The sequence below is a fragment of the Phacochoerus africanus genome, chromosome 7 (assembly GCF_016906955.1).
Source record: "Phacochoerus africanus isolate WHEZ1 chromosome 7, ROS_Pafr_v1, whole genome shotgun sequence".
In the NCBI taxonomy this organism is placed as follows: Eukaryota; Metazoa; Chordata; class Mammalia; order Artiodactyla; family Suidae; genus Phacochoerus; species Phacochoerus africanus.
Genome location: NC_062550.1, coordinates 18,924,746 through 18,942,825, shown reverse-complemented (window position 1 = coordinate 18,942,825; position 18,080 = coordinate 18,924,746). Strand labels below are relative to the sequence as shown.

At 49.2% G+C, this 18,080-nt stretch overlaps 1 protein-coding gene across 6 annotated transcripts; it reads left to right on the top strand.

Annotated features, from left to right (window-relative positions):
* The first annotated feature begins 3,798 nt into the window (after positions 1–3,798).
* Positions 3,799–17,484, top strand: CSRNP2 (cysteine and serine rich nuclear protein 2). Of its 6 annotated transcripts, XM_047786633.1 has the most exons (6): positions 3,799–4,067; positions 8,817–9,071; positions 9,168–9,404; positions 10,608–10,867; positions 14,047–14,343; positions 15,911–17,484. In XM_047786633.1, the coding sequence occupies exons 3-6, from the start codon at positions 9,254–9,256 to the stop codon at positions 16,832–16,834; spliced, it is 1,632 nt and encodes a 543-aa protein (XP_047642589.1). In that variant the 5' UTR covers positions 3,799–4,067; positions 8,817–9,071; positions 9,168–9,253; the 3' UTR covers positions 16,835–17,484. The 6 variants fall into 6 exon arrangements, with proteins under 6 accessions (XP_047642589.1, XP_047642586.1, XP_047642590.1 ...); XM_047786630.1 differs by lacking the exon at positions 8,817–9,071; XM_047786634.1 differs by lacking the exons at positions 3,799–4,067; positions 8,817–9,071 and adding an exon at positions 6,603–8,135.
* Positions 17,485–18,080: the final 596 nt, after the last annotated feature.

Genomic DNA, 18,080 nt, shown 5'->3' with positions numbered 1-18,080 from the left:
TATACTCTATCTTTTGCTTGGTAAAGAGTAGTTGATACAAAATATCTTTTAAAAAATGAGTAGTTGATACAATATATATTTGTCAGATAAGCCTCTGCTCGAACCCCAAATCTTGCTCTTTTTGGATGTGACCTTGGACAAATAATGTCTTAAACCTCCATTTTTTCTTTTTAGGGCTGCACCCACAGCATATGGGGGTTTCCAGTCTAGAGGTAGACTCAGAGCTGTAGCTGCCAGCCACAGCCACAGCTCACAGCAACGTCAGATCCTTAACCCACTGAACAAGGCCAGAGATTGAACCTGCATCCTAATGGTTCTGGTTCATTACCACTGAGCCACAATGGGAACTCCAGACCTCAACTTTCTTATCTTAAAAAGGAGATAATACTTAACTCATAGGGTTGTTGAGGTTATAAAGGATAATGAATATAGTATAAAAGGTTTATTTTGTATTTAATATATTTATTCAGTTGCTCGTAAATTTAGGATATTTTCAGCTACAAGATCACCTCTACATGTAGACATGATGGCCAGACATGTGTAAACACTGTCCAGGATATAAAATTTAACCTTTGGCTTTCATCTTCTGCGGCTGTTCTTGATCGTATGTTTTTTCTTTCTCTTTTTTTTTTTGTCTTTTTGCCATTTCTTGGGCCACTCTCGTGGCATATGGAGGTTCCCAGGCCGGGGTTCAAATTGGAGCTGTAGCCACCGGCCTACGCAACACAGGATTGGAGCTGCGTCCCCATCCTACACCACAGCTCACGGCAACGCCAGATCCTTAACCCACTGAGCAAGGCCAGGAATCCAACCCGTAACCTCATGGTTCCTAGTCGGATTCGTTAACCACTGAGCCAGGACAGGAACTCCTGTTTTTTCTTTCTATTTGACTTTTTTGTCACTAAAACAAACCCACCCATTCATGAATTGTGCGTGACCTGGAGCAAAGCCATCACATTTAGAATGAGATGTCCATTGTTACTATTTACATAATAATGATAGCATTTCTTTTCAATTTTACCTGTAGTCTCTACTCTACTGCACTTGAGCTTCCTGGCGCTTTGCCCTCCACAGGTCCTGCTTAAGCTGAAGGCAGAATTGCAGTTATTACGGGCAAAATGGTACTACTGTAGTAACTTCCCTAGTGATTCTTCATCAAGACAATGAAATACGGTGAATAAGTGTCTCTGTGATAAGTAGTTGTGACATTTGTTAGAAGTCCCGGTAATGTTTTGACTGATCTAGAGTTTACGGCCAGATTGGATTCTGCTGTGTTCTCAGAGGGTGTGCTGCCTTTGCTTGGGCTATCTTCTAGTTTGGTGTCATTACCCAACAAAGCTTGGGCACTGAGGCTGTCACTTGGGCACTCTGACACTTTGCCTGGACTGCTCAAATTCTAGATGTGTGGGCATATGAACTGCTTTTTTAGCCTACCCAACATGGTCTTTAGGCTGTTTTATTTGTTATTCGGCCCACTGATTCTACAGTCTGGGACCTTTTCTTTTTGATTTCTGTGTGTCCAAGAAAAAACAGAATCATGCACATTTATATCACCCTGACTGTCGTCAACAATTTCTACTGTACTAATCTCCACAAAACTCTGAGATACAAACTGTTGTCCTCATTTTGCAGATGAGGAAGCCAAGGCACAGAGACGTTAGGTACCTTGCCAAGGGTTACACCATTAATGAGAGGTGTTGGGGTTTATATTCAGGCCGCCCGGTTCCAAGATTCATGCTCTTGATCGCATGTATATATCATGCTTAAATGGTAGCAGATAGGTGGATAATCAGTGCATGGTACTTTTTTGTGATCTGCTATTTCATTTTGCAGGGTTTGTTTTTTTTTGTTTTTTGTTTTGTTTTTTGTCTTTTTGCCGTTTCTTGGGCTGCTCCTGTGGCATATGGAGGTTCCCAGGTTAGGGGTCTCATCGGAGCTGTAGCCACCGGCCTACGCCAGAGCCACAGCAACGCAGGATCCAAGCCGCGTCTGCAACCTACACCGCAGCTCACGGCAATGCCAGATCGTTAACCCCCTGAGCAAGGGCAGGGACTGAGCCCGCAACCTCATGGTTTCTAGTCAGATTCGTTAACCACTGAGCCACGACGGGAACTCCTTATTTTGCAGTATTGTTTCCTTGCCTCTTAGAGTCTCTAGTGTCACCTGGAGCAGAGAGCTGGAATTCTTGGCACTTTTTCCCAAGCCGCTTAAACTCTCAATTCTAAAACTAAGATGGCTTGGTAGTCAGAAGATCTGGCTTATCTTGGTAGCCATGAAACGTGCAGTATGCTTTGGAACCAGGCTAGGTCTTGCCATCAACCCATTCAGTAAATGTCCAGTAAACATCCACTGAGCTCCTAAATGTCAAATACCAGGCTTTGTACTGGGTAGTGAGGATAGAGTATGCAATTCCTTACTCTCATGGTAATCAAGTGAATGAATACTGAATAACAAATATATGTCAAGTGGTAAATGCTTAAGAAGTAGAAGGCAAGAGGATAGAGACTTAGGGGAAGCATCATTTTAAATGTATGGTTAAAGGAGCTCCTATGTGGTTCAGTGGGTTAAGGATCCTGTGCTCGGATCGCTGGTATGGCACAGATTCAATCCCTGGCCCAGGAACTTCCACATGCTGCAGGTGAAGCATAAATACAAAGATCTATGATAAGGGGACATTTGAGCAAATATAAAGTGAGGGAGTAAGTTTGTGTCTAGCTGGTGAAAGTGTTCCAAGCAAAAAGGCCCCGAGGTGAGAGCATGATTGTCCTGTTAAAAGAACTCCAAGGATGCCACTGAGCCAGTGTAGTTAAAGCAGAGTAAGGGAGGGGGAAAATAAGAGACAAGACGACAGTGGAGGGGGGGAGAGTAGGTGAGGCGAGAGGATGCACCTATATCTTGGGCCTTATACCGCAAGGAAGAGACATGTGCTTACATTCTGAGTGAAACAACAGCAAGCCAGGAGTTCCCGTCGTGGCGCAGTGGTTTACGAATCCGACTAGGAACCATGAGGATGCGGGTTCCATCCCTGGCCTTGCTCAGTGGGTTAAGTATCAGGCGTTGCCCTGAGCTGTGGTGTAGGTTACAGACGCGGTTTAGATCCTGCGTTGCTGTGGCTCTGGCGTAGGCCGGCGGCTACAGCTCCGATGAGACCCCTAGCCTGGGAACCTCCATATGCCGCGAGAGCGGCTCTAGAAAAGGCAAAAAGACAAAAAAAAGAAAAAGAAAAAAAGAAAGAAAAGCAAGCCTATGGGTGTCCTTAGCAAATGACATACAACTTCTGAGTCTTCGTTTTCCCCGCTTAAAAAATGGGTTGCAAAGTTATGAAGATCAGAAATCAAGTAAGAAAATTTCGGAAAGAAAACAACCCATCCATACATGTTGAGATTACTCTGCATAGCTTTTATTTTCTTTATACCTTGGGCAGGCTGCAGCACGTCATGAGCGAGGATAAAGAGGATTATGTTCCCTAAGCACGGGAGTGTGGGCCTGGCAAAAGGAAAAGGGGTATTGTACAGGAGAATTTGTTTAGTCATTGAAGATCTAGAGCTGAGGGTCTTCCCTCTTCCTCTTTAAAAGGCTGCAGCGGCGCCAAACTCGCTTTCCCAGGGTCCGCTGCAGCCCAGACGCCGCCTCCTGAGCCTCTTTGCTGGCGAGCTGTGGCTTTGCGCCGGTAGCGCCTCCAACTCCCAGCATGCCTTTGGGCGTGGGGGCTGGCACGTAGACTCCATTTCCCAGCCTGCCCCGGGGCTGGGTCCGGACGTGCCGGCGCCTATAAGAGCCAGAGCGCTGCGGCCGGATCCTATTGTTAGCCGGAGCCGGGGCGGTTCTGGGCGGCTGCTGCCTGGGGCGCCGGAGTTGCGGGAGCCGCCCGCCCTCCGCCGCCTGCCGGCCGACCTGCCCACCCACCATCCCTCCCAGCCCTGCTACCCTGGGAACTCCCTGACCGTCGCTGCGGCCACGGGACTCTTCCCCCTCCTCCGTCCTTCCCACCCGGGCTAGGGCGGCGGCGGTGGCGGCAGCGGGGGCGGCAGAGACCATCACGGGAGGCGGCGGCTGCAGCGGGGCCGGTAATGGGCCTGGGGGTGCGGGGCAGAGGGTGCCGCCTCGTCCTTTCTTGGGATCAGCCCCCGGGCGGCTGTGGAGGAGTGGTCAGCCCAGAGCCTCGCGGATGGAGGGGTCAGAAATGAGGGGGGCGGGGAGCTAGGGCGCCGCCGGGAAGGGAAAGAGTCGGGAGAGGCGTGGGAGCGAGGGGCACAGAGGACGCGGGCCCGGACTGCGGGGGCCGCTTGAGGGAGACGGACGGGAGGCTTAGAAGCCGGCAGGAATTCGGATGCGGGTTGAGTTCGGAATGGAGTGGAGATGATGTAGGATGGAGGGAAGTGAAGCAAGGGGAGGGAGGAAATAAGAGGAAAATGTGGGAGGAGTGGTTGGGAATTTGTGAGTAGCAGGCAGGAAGGGATGGGAATCCGGGTAGGGGGGGCCACAGACGATTGGAATGAGCGGGAAGGTTAGTAGGAATCAAAGAGAAAAGGTGCCCTGGAGCTGAAGGGTTCAGCGGGGGTGTCCACAAAGGGGAACTGGTGACTTGACATGTCCTTTCAGCTCAGGTTCTTGATGTCTCCCATTTTTCTGGCGTTGTGTGGGAAAACGAAAGCATCACTTGCCCTGGTTGCTAGTTTGATCTTTTCTCTCAGGCCCAAACACGCAGCTGACTGCCATCCATCCTTTTTAGTGCCACGGTTTTGATTCATCCTTTTAAAGGGGTTTAGAGTGGCAGTGTGACACACAAAACGTACTTCAGTATGAAATGTTAGAAGTTATCCCCAGGAGACACAGTGTCCCCTGGTCCTGCAGTTTTCAGTTCAAGGTAAATCCATAGTTGTTTCAGGTTTTCCTTTTCTTTACTGACTTTCCATTTTGCAAATGTCCAAAGCCAGGAGGATGTTCGTGTGGGCCAGAATTATAAATGGCTGGATATCCTTGAGAGTTCACGGTTCCTGCAGCATCATGTTCCAGTTCTCCCCTAAAAGATCTCATGTCCTTCGTACGATGAGAGTTTACACATGAAAAGCCAGTTCTAACCTTGTGTCAGGGAAGTGATAAAAACCAAGGAGTGAGTGTTGGAGGGGGGCTTCTTCCCTGAATGCCTAGTTTAAACACGATGTTTTCACTTGAGCACTTTGTGAGTTCATGATCCTGGGAACCACAAGGACACATGGATGATGAAATTCATAGCATTTGAGAATCAAGCACAGTTTCTTGTAAAAGAGTCAGGCCCCGTCACCTTAATTTGGGTTGATGATAACACTTAGCAGCAAGCGTTCCATCCTCTAACCCGCAGCAAACGGTGGCACTGATGATCTTACTAGAGATTTTTGTCCCTTGACCTTTAGCACAAGGTTGGGTTCCAGCCGAATAGAGAGGCCTTCTCCTGTGAGATATACCTTGTCTTACTGTGGACTCATTTATTTCAGAGGCTTTCATTACCTAAACTTTGCCAATACATTCTGCAGCCACAAAATTGGGGGAGGGGCAGCTCCTTTTTCACTAGTCTCACATATGCTGCTTGTTTGTTTTGAGGGGTTGAAATGAGAATCTTCACAGGCCTAAAAAGGCTCAGATCTAGTCCTAAAATACAGATAATAATGCTGTAAATCTATTTTATTTGGTACTAGCCTACTATCTTCTATATACTGTGGATCTGAATCATTGCAGATACCTTTAGGAAATGTTCAACTAGAAACAGTAAGGCATGTAGGTAAAGAGTGTCAGCCGCTCTTTAATTTTACTGGCATAAAAGCTGTTATTGAGGTTTGCATTATTTTCTCCAAAAGCTTTTGTTGTTTGAGTTGGTCATTTTGACAGTTAACTGTCAGTTATGACCTGCATTTTCAGTCTCAACTTGATTATATCTGTGTGGGTTTAAGTGCTTGGAGTATAACTGAGAAGTGTTTTTCTTGAACACAGGCATTGATCCTCTGCCAGTGAATAAATAGTTGGGAGAGGTGGGAATGACTGACTTCTAATTATGGCCTGAAAGGAAGTTGAATTGGTAAATTGGAACGTGGAACCTATTCTTGTTGTTGGTGTTGCACAGAAGGATTTCTTCAGGCCACGGGAAGTGGATGGGAGGTTTCCCCTTGATGCCCAGTGGACATCGTTATCTAACAACTCAAGTTCACACCAGAGAGTTAGACAAGGAGAACTGGGTTGAAATGTCAGTTTATACTGGGAGTTCCCATTACTGCTCAGCAGTAACAACCCAGCTAATAGCCATGAGGATGGAGGTTCGATCTCTGGCCTCGATCAATGGGTTAAGGATCCTGCATTGCCATGAGCTGTGCTGTAGGTCACAGATGCAGCATGGGTCTGGTGTTGCTGTGGCTGTGGTGCAGGCTGGCATCTGCAGCTCAGATCTGACGCCTAGCCCAGAAACTTCAGTATGCCACAGGTATGGTCCTAAAAAGAAAAAAAAAAATTATATCGGTTAGGACAGAATTGTTGTTTTGGCCACACATGCAGCATGTGAAAGTTCCCAGACCAGGGATGGAACCCAAGCTGCAGTTGCAGCCTGTGCCACAGCTAAGACAACACCAGATCCTTAACCTGCTGCGCACCACATGAGAACATCGAGGTTTTTATTTTTAAATAATGGGTTAGTGTCAGAGAAAGTGATGCTAGCACCCCTGAGTAGGGTGAAGAGAGCTCAGTCAGTATGCACACTGGTTACACATTTAGCCATAGATTCAGATGATTCTCAGGTATTTTAAGGAAAATATTTTTCTCCTAGGTTTCACATCTTTTTGTCTTCTCACTTACCTGCCTTCTGTCATTGCCCAGAAACCTCTATTCCAACAGTGGAAGTGAGGAAGTCGTAGAAAAGAGGATAGAACGAGCAGCCAGACCTCCTGGCTGTGCCCCAGTGCACAACAGTGACCTGAAGAGGAAGGTTATCCTGAGGGCACCTGGGTTAAGACAGCGGAGAATTCTGATAATAAAGCTGATCTTGGACCAAGCCCAGCCTCACGCAGGGCTCACAGAGAAATACTCCTCGAAGGGAACCCATGGTAACAGAAGCAAAGGGGTACCAGCGCGGAGGACAGGAATGCACTTTTGCTTCCAATACTCCATCCCCGGGTGCTTCCAAGCCGAGGAAAAAGGCACTTTCCTAGTAGCAACACTAACTGGCTCTCATTAAAAACTGAAGCTAGACTCAAGGCCTTTCCAAGGAAGATTTCCAGCTCAGTCGGCTTTTAAGTGGGGAGGAAGTATTAAATTCATTGGTCAACATTATTCTGATATTTTTTCTCATTCCAGCCACATAAGTACTCCACTGCAAAGGTCTCCCTCCCCCAATATTAGAATGGGATGAGAAATTTGTTAGTTACTAGCTATCTCTAAGCCCAGATGAAATCTTAACCCATATAAGTCGCTGGTCCTCTCCATTCTCAGCTGTGTCCTAGGAATGCGACCTCTGATGGTAAGATCAGTAACCTGAAGAACAGAATGGATACTTGGGGCTCATTTTTACATTTAATTGCAATTCTTATCAAGTGCTTGATAATTTGTTTCTCGCTGGCCAATTTATTTCGGGAATGTGCTTGTCTGAGACCTACGAGGACTGAGGTTTCTTAGGTGTATCTTGTGACTTGAATGCAGAATTTTGATGAGCTCTGGCTGGATCGCTTAGGAAATGTCCAAAGTGCTTATTAGGTTTGGTTGACTGTGTAGCGCTGACCCAAGAGCAGGCAAATCACTTCCAAGAGACAGTCCAGAAAACCAGCTCTGTAGCAGGCATCTCTTGACACCACAGTATATTCTGGGGAAGCTGCTCTGCAGTAATGCGGCCCTGGCTTTCTGGGCAGTGTTGTTATTCCTGCTGCATAATTAGCAGCTAGTGAGATCATAGTCTGGGGAGATTCTGGCATTACTGAGGCAAAGCCGGGAGGTTTCAGATCATCACACGTGGCTCTGGCTCGGACAGCATTTCTGCTGAGCAGATTCATCTCCTCGGGAACTTTAAGTCCAAAGATGGAGGAGGAGAAAGATTTCTACCTGGGAAATGAACTATCCCAGACTCCTTGGTTGTGTGGCAGCTTGCTGAAAACACTGCCTGCCGGATTGATGGAACCCGGGTAAATAAATTGTCACTTCTCTTGCTGTTGTGCCCTTGCTGGTTCTTTATTGAGGGCAAAGACTGTAAAGCTATGTCCTCGCGTAGAGGGTGATGCAGACTGGCTGAGCCCTATTTGATGGAGCAGTACGAGATCGGGAAAGCGTCTGGGCTTTGAAGCCTTTGCAGATTCTTATCTTCAATCCATCCCCCCGCCCCCCTTTCAGTCCATTCTTTAGAACCGCACTTCACCTTTTTAGGAGCCTGCTGAGACACTTTACTTTTGTGAAGATCTGGGTAAAGCATTTCTCTGACTGTCAGTGTACTTTGAAATTGAGAGCCTAGAGCAGTATTTCTCAGGGTTCCAAGGTTCCTTTGCACACCCCCCCCCACCGCCCCTGCAAGACACTAGAGAAACAAAAGAGTTCCTTAATCATGTGTGCGGAAACACTGCCTTCTGTTTCCTCCTACCCTTCACCACGCTCATTAGCATATTAAAAGCCACTAAGAGGTCTTCCCGTAAGCAGTTTTCTAAAGTAGTTTGACACAGCAGTCCTATTTCCATGTAAAAGCTATTAATATCTATGGAACTAGTTTGCTTAATGGATGCACTTTGGGAAATGCCAGGCTGTATTTCCACGAGGAAAAATAATTGGGTTTAGTCTAGGTTTAGGCACAGCCTAATTCTGCCTTTGATCCCCAGTCCCTCCTACTGGCCCCATGGCGAGCTCTCCTGAGTGAGCTGGAGCGCGGCCTCTGGTATCCCAGGGCTAAGGAAGCCTAGCGCCCAGCTGGCTTGGAACCTAAGGCCTTCACCCCCTGGGAAAGGTGCTGCTGCTACTCATCTCCTTATTCTAAGAGTGACTGAGACTAGAAGGGCAGAGGAGAAACAGAAGTAGCGGAGTGCTGGCTGGACTAAGTAGAGCCATGACGTAGGTGGACGTCAGTGCTGCCTCAGGTGCTTGCTTTCTTCCATCACAGCCTTGGGATGTGGAGCCTTGGGAGGGGTCTGTCTTAGGATGGGACCTGCTAATTCCTCCTTTCCCCTGGGCAGAATCCTAATGCACCTGGCTAACTGGTGGTGAGCAGGGGCTTTGGGGCCAACGTGGTGGGCTCCCCAAAGAAACCCCTTTGAAACCAATGGATGCATTCACGGGCTCGGGTCTCAAGAGGAAGTTTGATGATGTGGATGTGGGCTCATCAGTTTCCAACTCAGACGATGAGATCTCCAGCAGTGACAGTGCTGACAGCTGCGACAGCCTCAATCCTCCTACAACTGCCAGCTTCACACGTAAGTCAGCCGCTCCCTTCCCGCCTACACCCATTCCCCCAAGCATCGCATCGGAGCCCTTGAGAGCTTCTCTCCAGCTTGGGGATTTGCCCTGAATCATAATCTTGCCCACTCTTAACTCAGCCTTGCTCTTTGGTGGCCCTCATGGCTCGAAGATCATAGACTTAAGTCTGATTTACTCCAGCTGCTCTTACCTGTGCTGTGGTTTGCGTGTCCCAGAATGGGTTGAATTAAACCAAAGAGGGAGGAGCCAGGATTCTACTGTTCTCCACCAGAATGCCATAGAGCTCCACAAACTTGTAGCTCTAGCAAGGCACTGGGCATCGCCACACTTCTTAATTCTTATGGCTCAATTAGTTTCTTGGAAAGAACTTCTAATTCTATAGATCAGGGGTTGCCTCTGGGCTAAATCTGGCCCACTGCTTATTTTTGTAAATAAAGTTTTTTTTGGAACACAGCCACACCCAGTGTCTGATGGCTTCGGTGCTACAAAGGCAGAGTCGAGTAGTTGCAACAGAGACCTCACGGCCTGCAGAGCCTCAAATATTTACTTCCTGGACCTCTGTGGGGGAAGTTTGCCATTCCCCATTCAAATGTCCAATACAGTTTTCTGAGTTGATAGACATGTTCCCTATCTGCACTGCCCTTTCTGGTGGCCGTTAGCCATATGTGGCTGTTGAGCACTTGAAATGTGATTAGTGCAACTGAGGAGCTGAATTTTGTTTTTCAGCCACACTCTCGGTATATGGAGGTGTCTGGACCAGGGATCGAATCTGAGCTGCAGCGGTGACAACGCGGATCCTCAACTCGCTGCACCAGTGGAAGCTCCAAGGAACTGAATTTTAATTTTGATTTCATTTTAGTTAAATTACTGCATGTGGCAAGTAGCTGCTGTATTGGACACCGAAGCTATGTAGACTGTTACATCCTGAAAAGATTACCTAGAGATTCTCTCCCCAGCTGGTAACTAAAAATGGATTTTGTAGTCATCTGTTTGAGGAGGTCAGTCTAGAGGCGGTGCTAAGGACCAGCTGATGTTCAAGGGCCCTTCCAGCTGTGTGTTCAGGATTTGAAAACCCAGAGGGTCTCGAGGTACAGTGGGTACCTTTGGAGCCAAGTGGAGAGCCCAGGTGAAGGACCAAGAATGAAGGCCCCAAACAGGCCATCTCTGGGTTAATAAAACTCTCTGTGCTCCCTTCGCAGCCACATCCATCCTGAAGCGGCAGAAGCAGCTGCGGAGGAAGAATGTGCGTTTTGACCAGGTGACCGTGTACTACTTCGCCCGGCGCCAGGGTTTCACCAGTGTGCCCAGCCAGGGCGGCAGCTCCCTGGGCATGGCGCAGCGCCATAACTCCGTACGCAGCTACACGCTCTGTGAGTTTGCTCAAGAGCAGGAGGTGAACCATCGGGAGATTCTTCGTGAACACCTGAAGGAGGAGAAACTCCACGCCAAGAAGATGAAGGTGCCTAAGGGGTCTGGTTGTTCTCGTGCGCCAAGATGCAGCGGGAAACCACTAAGGCCTAGCGTGCTGTGTTTTTTGGTTTGGGTTGTTGGGATTCTTGCCTTTGGTATGTAGAGATTCCATATCTTTCTAGTGAGAATCTCAGCTGTGGAGTCCGATCTTAGTCCGAGACCCCATTGTTTTTTGTGGGGGGTCTGCCAGAGATGGCGAGGTGGCTTCTTTAGAATCCCTACCTTCGCCCCCTCAACAAATGTTTTTGATGTTTGAAGTATGGATACCCCTGGACCCTGAGGCAGCAGCACAGTGTTTCAGTTTCTTGTCAAATGATTGTCCCCTGGCCTGATGCACAGAATAGGTTTGGGATTTTTTTACATTCTCTGAAAGAATCCTGCTGTTTCTGTGACTCCATTGCTTCTAGGTGATAGTTTTTCAGGTATAAACAACAGCATTACCAGAGTTATTTCAGTTTGTGTAGTAGCGGGCCTGCAATCGGATGCCACACCGCCCTTCAAGTTGAGGAGGAGAGCAGGGCTGGAAGAAGACCCATCTCAGACGGCTCTCTGTGGCTTCCATTTGCTCTCAGCATAGCTTGGGCTGCAAGCCCAAAGCCATCAGGCTGCAAAAAATTGCCCCAGAGTTCTTGGTTCCAAATTTGGAGAACACTGCTTTAGGCTTGGCCAAGTTTCTTGTGGGCTCAGAGTACACAGACTCATAGTAAAACAGGTGGCTGCGTTATTTCCAGGGCTGTGGGTGAAATCCTAATGAGATAACACCAGAAGGCGGTAGGGTTGGAGAACTGGTGGCCAAGGGTGTATGTGAACTAGATCTCGCAGCTCTCTCCTTTGAGAGCTGTGTCTACTGCCCGCAGTCTATGCCTAAAGCCTTACACCTGTTTTTCTAACTAGAATGACAGTCAGGCTTCCCTTTCTTCTGTCTGAGGAATTCCATCGCTGACCCTTTCACCTTCCTGCTGCTATAGCAACAACTGGGCAAATAAACACTGTTCTTATCATTTGCAATGAAAGCTTTCTTCCCTTTCCCTAAGAAGAAACCTCTCCCCTAAATCTGGTAGAGGGATGTCCTTTCAAAGCGTACCAGCACCCTGTTTGATGTCCTCCCTTGGAGTCTAGGGGCAAAGCCTGGCAAACTCGAGAGCGAGGTATAGGATTCCTACACAGTAGCAGGTTTAGTGAGCAGCACACTGGTGACATCTAATACATCTTTTTTTTTTCGGTGGCATATGGAGGTTCCCAGGCTAGGGGTCTAATCGGAGCTATAGCCGCCGGCCTACGCCACAGCCACAGCAGTGTGGGATCTGAGCCTTGTCTGTGACCTACACCACAGCTCACAGCAACGCCAGATCCTTAACCCACTGAGCGAGGCCAGGGATCAAACCTGCGTCCTCATGGTTGCTAGTCAGCTTCGTCAACCCCTGAGCCACGATGGGAACTCTTAATGCATCTTTCTGTGTCAAGAGAAAACCCTGACTTTGCTCTCCCCAGGCCCAATTTTACTCTTTTCTTGGAAATTTTCCTCTCTCTAGCGCTCTATAGGGAAGACTGTTGGTCTCAAAAATATATACACATTGCATATCCCATATGCCATCTAATACTTGTTTTCTTTTTAGATGGCCACAAAAAGGAAAAAAAAAAAGCTGCTAGTGCCCTGTAGCTGTATTAGTACCTTGCTTTTTTTTGGCTTTTTGTCCATATGGATTCATGGTTATGAATAGTATGAATTGGGAAATCTAACTTAAATTTTTGCAAAAGACTATCCATTTGTTTCACTACCTTTTAATGACTGGAAGACTTTCTCATGATCTATCATGCCATAATAAATTCTCATGTCTACAGGGGTTTCTTTCTCTCGCATCTCTAATATCTTTCCTTTGAGAGGGTAAGACGGGGGTGCTTTGGAGGAGGCCGCCCCTGGAGAAATGGGCAGGAGCAGTGCTAAAGCTGGCGGAAAGGCCCCTCGTCATTGGCCTGCCGGGGACAGAAGTGATAGACTAGGAGTCCCCAGAAGCACCATTTTCTCATTTCTGTAGCAGCTCCCCCACAAACAAACAAACCAAACAGGTGTATCGCTTATTAGCCAGGTCTGTTGCATCACGCCTCTCCCAGGAGTTGTTCCTTTACCAGCACGCCTCTGGCTGGCTGATGAAATCAGCCAAACCCTCCAGTAGCTTGGCTTTCATCCTGCTCGTGGCTTCCAGAGCCCTGGGGATCATGAGGCCTCGTTTTCTTTACCCAAATTCTCTAGTGAGTCTTCACAGCTCATTCAGCCACAAATCGTCTCCAGCCCATCCTTCCGCTAAGACTGCCTTTCCTGGCTCCGCATCCTTCTTAGCAGGGAACCCGGATCTCTGCCTGCAGAGAGTACACTCCGTAGGGCTCTGCCGCCCTACCTTGCATCCAGCTTCTCTTTGAAACCAAGTGAAAGAGGATCAGAAAGGAGAAAGAACATATTTCTTCTAGGCCGTGGGTTGGAAGTGAGGGCTTTCTTGATAGTCATGAATAATTTGCTCATTTTTTTTCCTCCTCCTAATAAAACAAAGGTCTTCTTTGTAGGCACAGATAATTATTCACACCGTGGGGCTTCAGGTTCATTGATGAAGACCTGGTAGGTAGCCTTATACTGCACGTGCGTGTAATCTTCTTCCCATAATGTGGCTTGGGGAACATCGGGGTGCAGATTGAAGGGTGTTTTGCAAGGTTATTTACATCCCAGGAACATTCCGTTGTTGATACACCTTCCCCTCTGTGTCTTAGAAGGCAGGTTAGCCGAAGCTAAGGGACCCGAGCCTGGGAATGGAGGATGTGTTTGTGGGAAACGATTATCTTCTGGGAGAGAAGAAGAGGCTGAGGTTTTGAGATCTTGATCCCAAAAGGCGACGTCCCTTGTGTGGACAGGGCGGCATTCGAGCTCTGTCGGCTTCCTGTCTTCCTGCCCTGGGTTGATTTATTCTCTGGACCTGCGCTCTCCACTAGGTGCACTTCACCGAGTGAAGTTAAAGGCTCGGTTTCTCGGTTGTGTTAGTCGCACCAACAGTGTGATGGGAGGGCCTGCAGGGATGCTGCCAGAAAGGTCGGTTGGGCCGAGCTGCTGGAGCTGCGCACGGCAGGAAGGCCCCTGCTTTTCTCGCTCTGGAGCCTGACCTTGCTTCCGTCTCTTGGCAGCTGACCAAGAACGGGACGGTGGAGTCGGTGGAGGCTGACGGCCTGACGCTGGATGACGTTTCAGACGAGGACATCGATGTGGAGAACGTGGAGGTGGACGATTACTTCTTCCTGCAGCCTCTGCCCACTAAACGGCGGCGGGCCCTGCTCAGGGCTTCTGGCGTCCACCGCATCGACGCCGAGGAGAAGCAGGAGCTTCGAGCCATCCGCCTGTCCCGGGAAGAGTGTGGTTGTGACTGTCGACTGTACTGTGACCCGGAGGCATGTGCCTGTAGCCAGGCTGGGATCAAATGCCAGGTCAGTCCCAGCTGGCCTGCAGTGGTGTGTCTGCCCCAGAGTCGGGGCCCGTGGTGTGGGAGGCGCCCAGGCAGGGGGCAAGGCTTGGGGGGAGGGGGGGGCCTCCCATGGCTGGACACACCCAGTCCGACAGCCCTGCTCCACCCACAAAGGAAACCAGACAGACAGGGTTCTTCGGCCATGGAGATAGGCACGATCATTTTTCTTCTGTGTTTGGCACCTCAGGTGATAAGCAGTTGTCAGCAGAGAGGAACAGGGGTTGTCAGTGTAACATTTGGTAGCTGTGCCTTAACAAATGACTGATTCCTGAGTCAAATGGGAGCAGAGAGAGAAATGAGGGTCGGCCTTGCGGTTTTTATGCTGCAAACATTGAATCACAGAGCCTCTACTCCAGTTTTGTAAAAATCAAAATAGTTCTCAGCATCTGTAACTCTGGATCAGGTTTGCGCTGGCAGAGCTTAAGTCCAGAGAGAGAAAGCATCATCCCCTGGGAGGCCCTCTGACAAGGGACAGTGTGGGAGACACATGTCCACTGAGAGGGGCCGCACCATCCCAAGGAGTGACATTTATCTGGAGCTTGTGTACTGAGGCTGTGGGTCCTGTGGTTGAATTTATCCTAACCAACCGTTTCTTTCTTGTTTTCAGGTTGGTATCAAATAGCTATAGCAGGTCTGGCCAGATCATGCTTTTCTCTGACTAAGTCCCATAACAAGTCAGTCTGTTACACACAGACTCAGGACAGTCCTAAGAAGTGGACTTCCCCTGAGACTTGGAACGGAGAGTTCTAGAAGTTAATATTGTAGGAATACATTGTGTATTTGTACATACTTACTTGTCTACTCATGTTTTTAATTTTATTTTTGGTATGCGTGGGTTTTTTTTTTTTTTCCCCCGTTTTGGGAATTCCAAAGGCAGCTAAGGAGGTGGACAGCCTATCCTTTCCAGATATCCTTGGTCTGTAAGTTGTCTTGATAACTGTTTCTGAACCAGGTTGGCCAACCATCAGGGAGAAATGAAGCAGTTAGGGAAAAGCTGGCCATTACTTTTGTTGGAAACTTCGGTACAGCTCCTTGGCAAACGAAGGCACTTTTGCTTAGTTTCCTCAGAGTGCTTCGCTCTGAACCAGCTAGATCTTTACCACCCTCGCCCTGCCTGTCGTCAAAGAATGCAGGAGGCTTGGGCCCTGGCCTTTGTTTCTTCTTAATAAAGTAGATGAGTTCTGGAAAAGTCTCTGAGGCACATAAGTTTCTTTTTTCTGAGAATTGTCGGCATTCAGAGACATCTCTGGACTTTTAACTGGAAGGGCCCCTTGATATGGTCTTTGTCTCCTTTTTTGTTAAGAAGAGGAAACGGAGCCCTACAGAGAAATGACTTTCTTGAGGTCACACTGCTAATTAATTTTAACGGCTGTGCTGGAATTGAAATGCAAGTGGTCTGCTCACTCCCGTCTATCTAGAGCTGTTAGCTGCATGTTTTGTGAATTATAAAGACTTCAAACCGCAACTCCCTGTGTTCGCTGGCTAACATCTCCCATTTCATCTGGCTGCAACCTCCTTGTCCCCCTCAGGTGGATCGCATGTCCTTTCCATGTGGCTGCTCCCGGGATGGCTGTGGGAACATGGCTGGGCGCATCGAATTCAATCCCATTCGGGTCCGGACTCATTACCTCCACACCATCATGAAGCTGGAGCTGGAGAGCAAGCGGCAGGTGAGCCGTCCGCCAGCCCCGGACGAGGAGCCCTCCCCTGCTGCCAGCTGCAGCCTAGCAGCGGCCCAGGGTTCAGAGACGCAGGACTTCCAGGAGTTCATTGCCGAGAACGAGACGGCAGTGATGCACCTGCAGAGCGCGGAGGAACTGGAGCGGCTCAAGGCGGAGGAGGACTCCAGCGGCTCCAGTGCCAGCCTGGACTCCAGCATAGAGAGCCTGGGTGTGTGCATCCTGGAGGAGCCGCTGGCTGTCCCCGAAGAGCTGTGCCCGGGCCTCACAGCCCCCATTCTCATCCAGGCTCAGCTGCCCCCCGGTTCCTCCGTGCTGTGTTTTGCCGAGAACTCGGACCACCCGACCGCCTCGGCAGTGAACAGCCCATCCTACTTGAACAGTGGGCCCCTGGTCTATTACCAGGTGGAGCAGAGGCCAGTCCTGGGGGTGAAGGGAGAGCCTGGTACAGAAGAAGGCCCCCCCGCGTTCCCCAAGGAGAAGGATCTGGGTGTCTTCTCCCTCCCCGTTACCTCACTGGTGGCCTGTAGCCCCGCAGACCCGGCTGCCCTCTGTAAGACAGAGGTGGGGAAACCGTCCACTCTAGAAGCGCTAGTGCCGGAAGATTGTAACCCCGAGGAGCCTGAGAATGAAGACTTCCGCCCCTCGTGGTCCCCCTCAAGCCTCCCCTTCCGCACGGACAATGACGAGGGCTGCGTGGCGGAGAAGGCTGCACAGCAGAGCGAGGGCCGGCCCCCTGAAGAGCCTTCCCCGGAGCTCCCTCTGGCAGTGTGACACGGGGATGGAGAGTCTGCCTCTTACCCCCTCTATTTATTCCCTTATTTTATCTAACGCCATTTCAAAACAAACTGTAGAAGCAGCTGCTGCTCCCATGTTATTTTATTGGGGTCTCTGGGGAACAGGTGGGAAAGGATTGTTCGTACAAGTATTTTCTAAAGGGCGAACAGAACCAAGGAGACCAGCCCCGGCTCGATCTGGGGATAGAGTCTTGGGGCAGAGGAGGCTGCATACTGAGCCTTCTGGGCCTTTGGAACAAAGAACTAGGATCTCGCGGGAGAAGCTGGGTAATTCAAGCAGCTATTCACTAGGGACCAGAACATGACAATTTGGATGGCGTGGCAAAGCCCCTTCCCCTCTCCTGCGCTCCAGGCGGGGTTCGAGCTCATTTTCCTCGGTGGTTCCTCCGAGAGCCCACTTCGGTGTGTCGTAGTAATACAGCTGGAATCTAGCGAGGAGGGGGTGGAAGGGTCTCTGCTTCTGTACAAAACCTCCAGGATTTATAAAAACTTCACCTGGCTTCCCTGGCCCCCTATTTGGTAAATAAGTTAATATTTGACATGTCTGGTGTTTTCTGACCTGTTCCCCACACTGGGGATTCCTGGTCTGTAACTTGAATTGTTTTTCACATGTTCTTAGGTACTAGAGTTAAACTTGGCTTTTGTCTCCACCCCCACCCCCTCCCCCCCAAAACGCTAGATTGGCTGGGGCCAAGGCCTCAAGGCCTCAAGAGGCTTCTGTGTGTGTCCAACCCCAGCTCCGCCAGGCACCCTTCATCTGGGGCTCACACATCCCACAGGAGGCCTGTGTGGAGCATTAGCCTTTGCCCAAAGGAGGCAGCAGGTACAGGCTGAAGAGACGACTTTGTGCCATGCTTGCTTTTCCACCCAGGTCTGGTCCCCCCCTCCCCCCACTCGCTTTGGAAGATTGGAGCTTTAAAGGAATGTAGGACGCGGCAATCTAAGGTCACCAACTAGTTTCTGTTCTTTTTTTTCTGTATCTGCCCTTATGGACCCTCTTGGATGTGCAGGGTTGAGAGTCCTCTACTGTATTCTTTCACGGTTCACCCCCAAGAACTGCAAATGCTTACTGGATCCCTCCATCTTGATACATCAAAATTGGAAGCCAAACCAATTCTTAAATACAACTCCCAGGTTCTAAAAAAATTCACACTCCGACTACACCCTTTGAGGGCTGGGGGGTGGAACAACGCAGTTCTTGCTCGAATTAAGGGGGGAATATG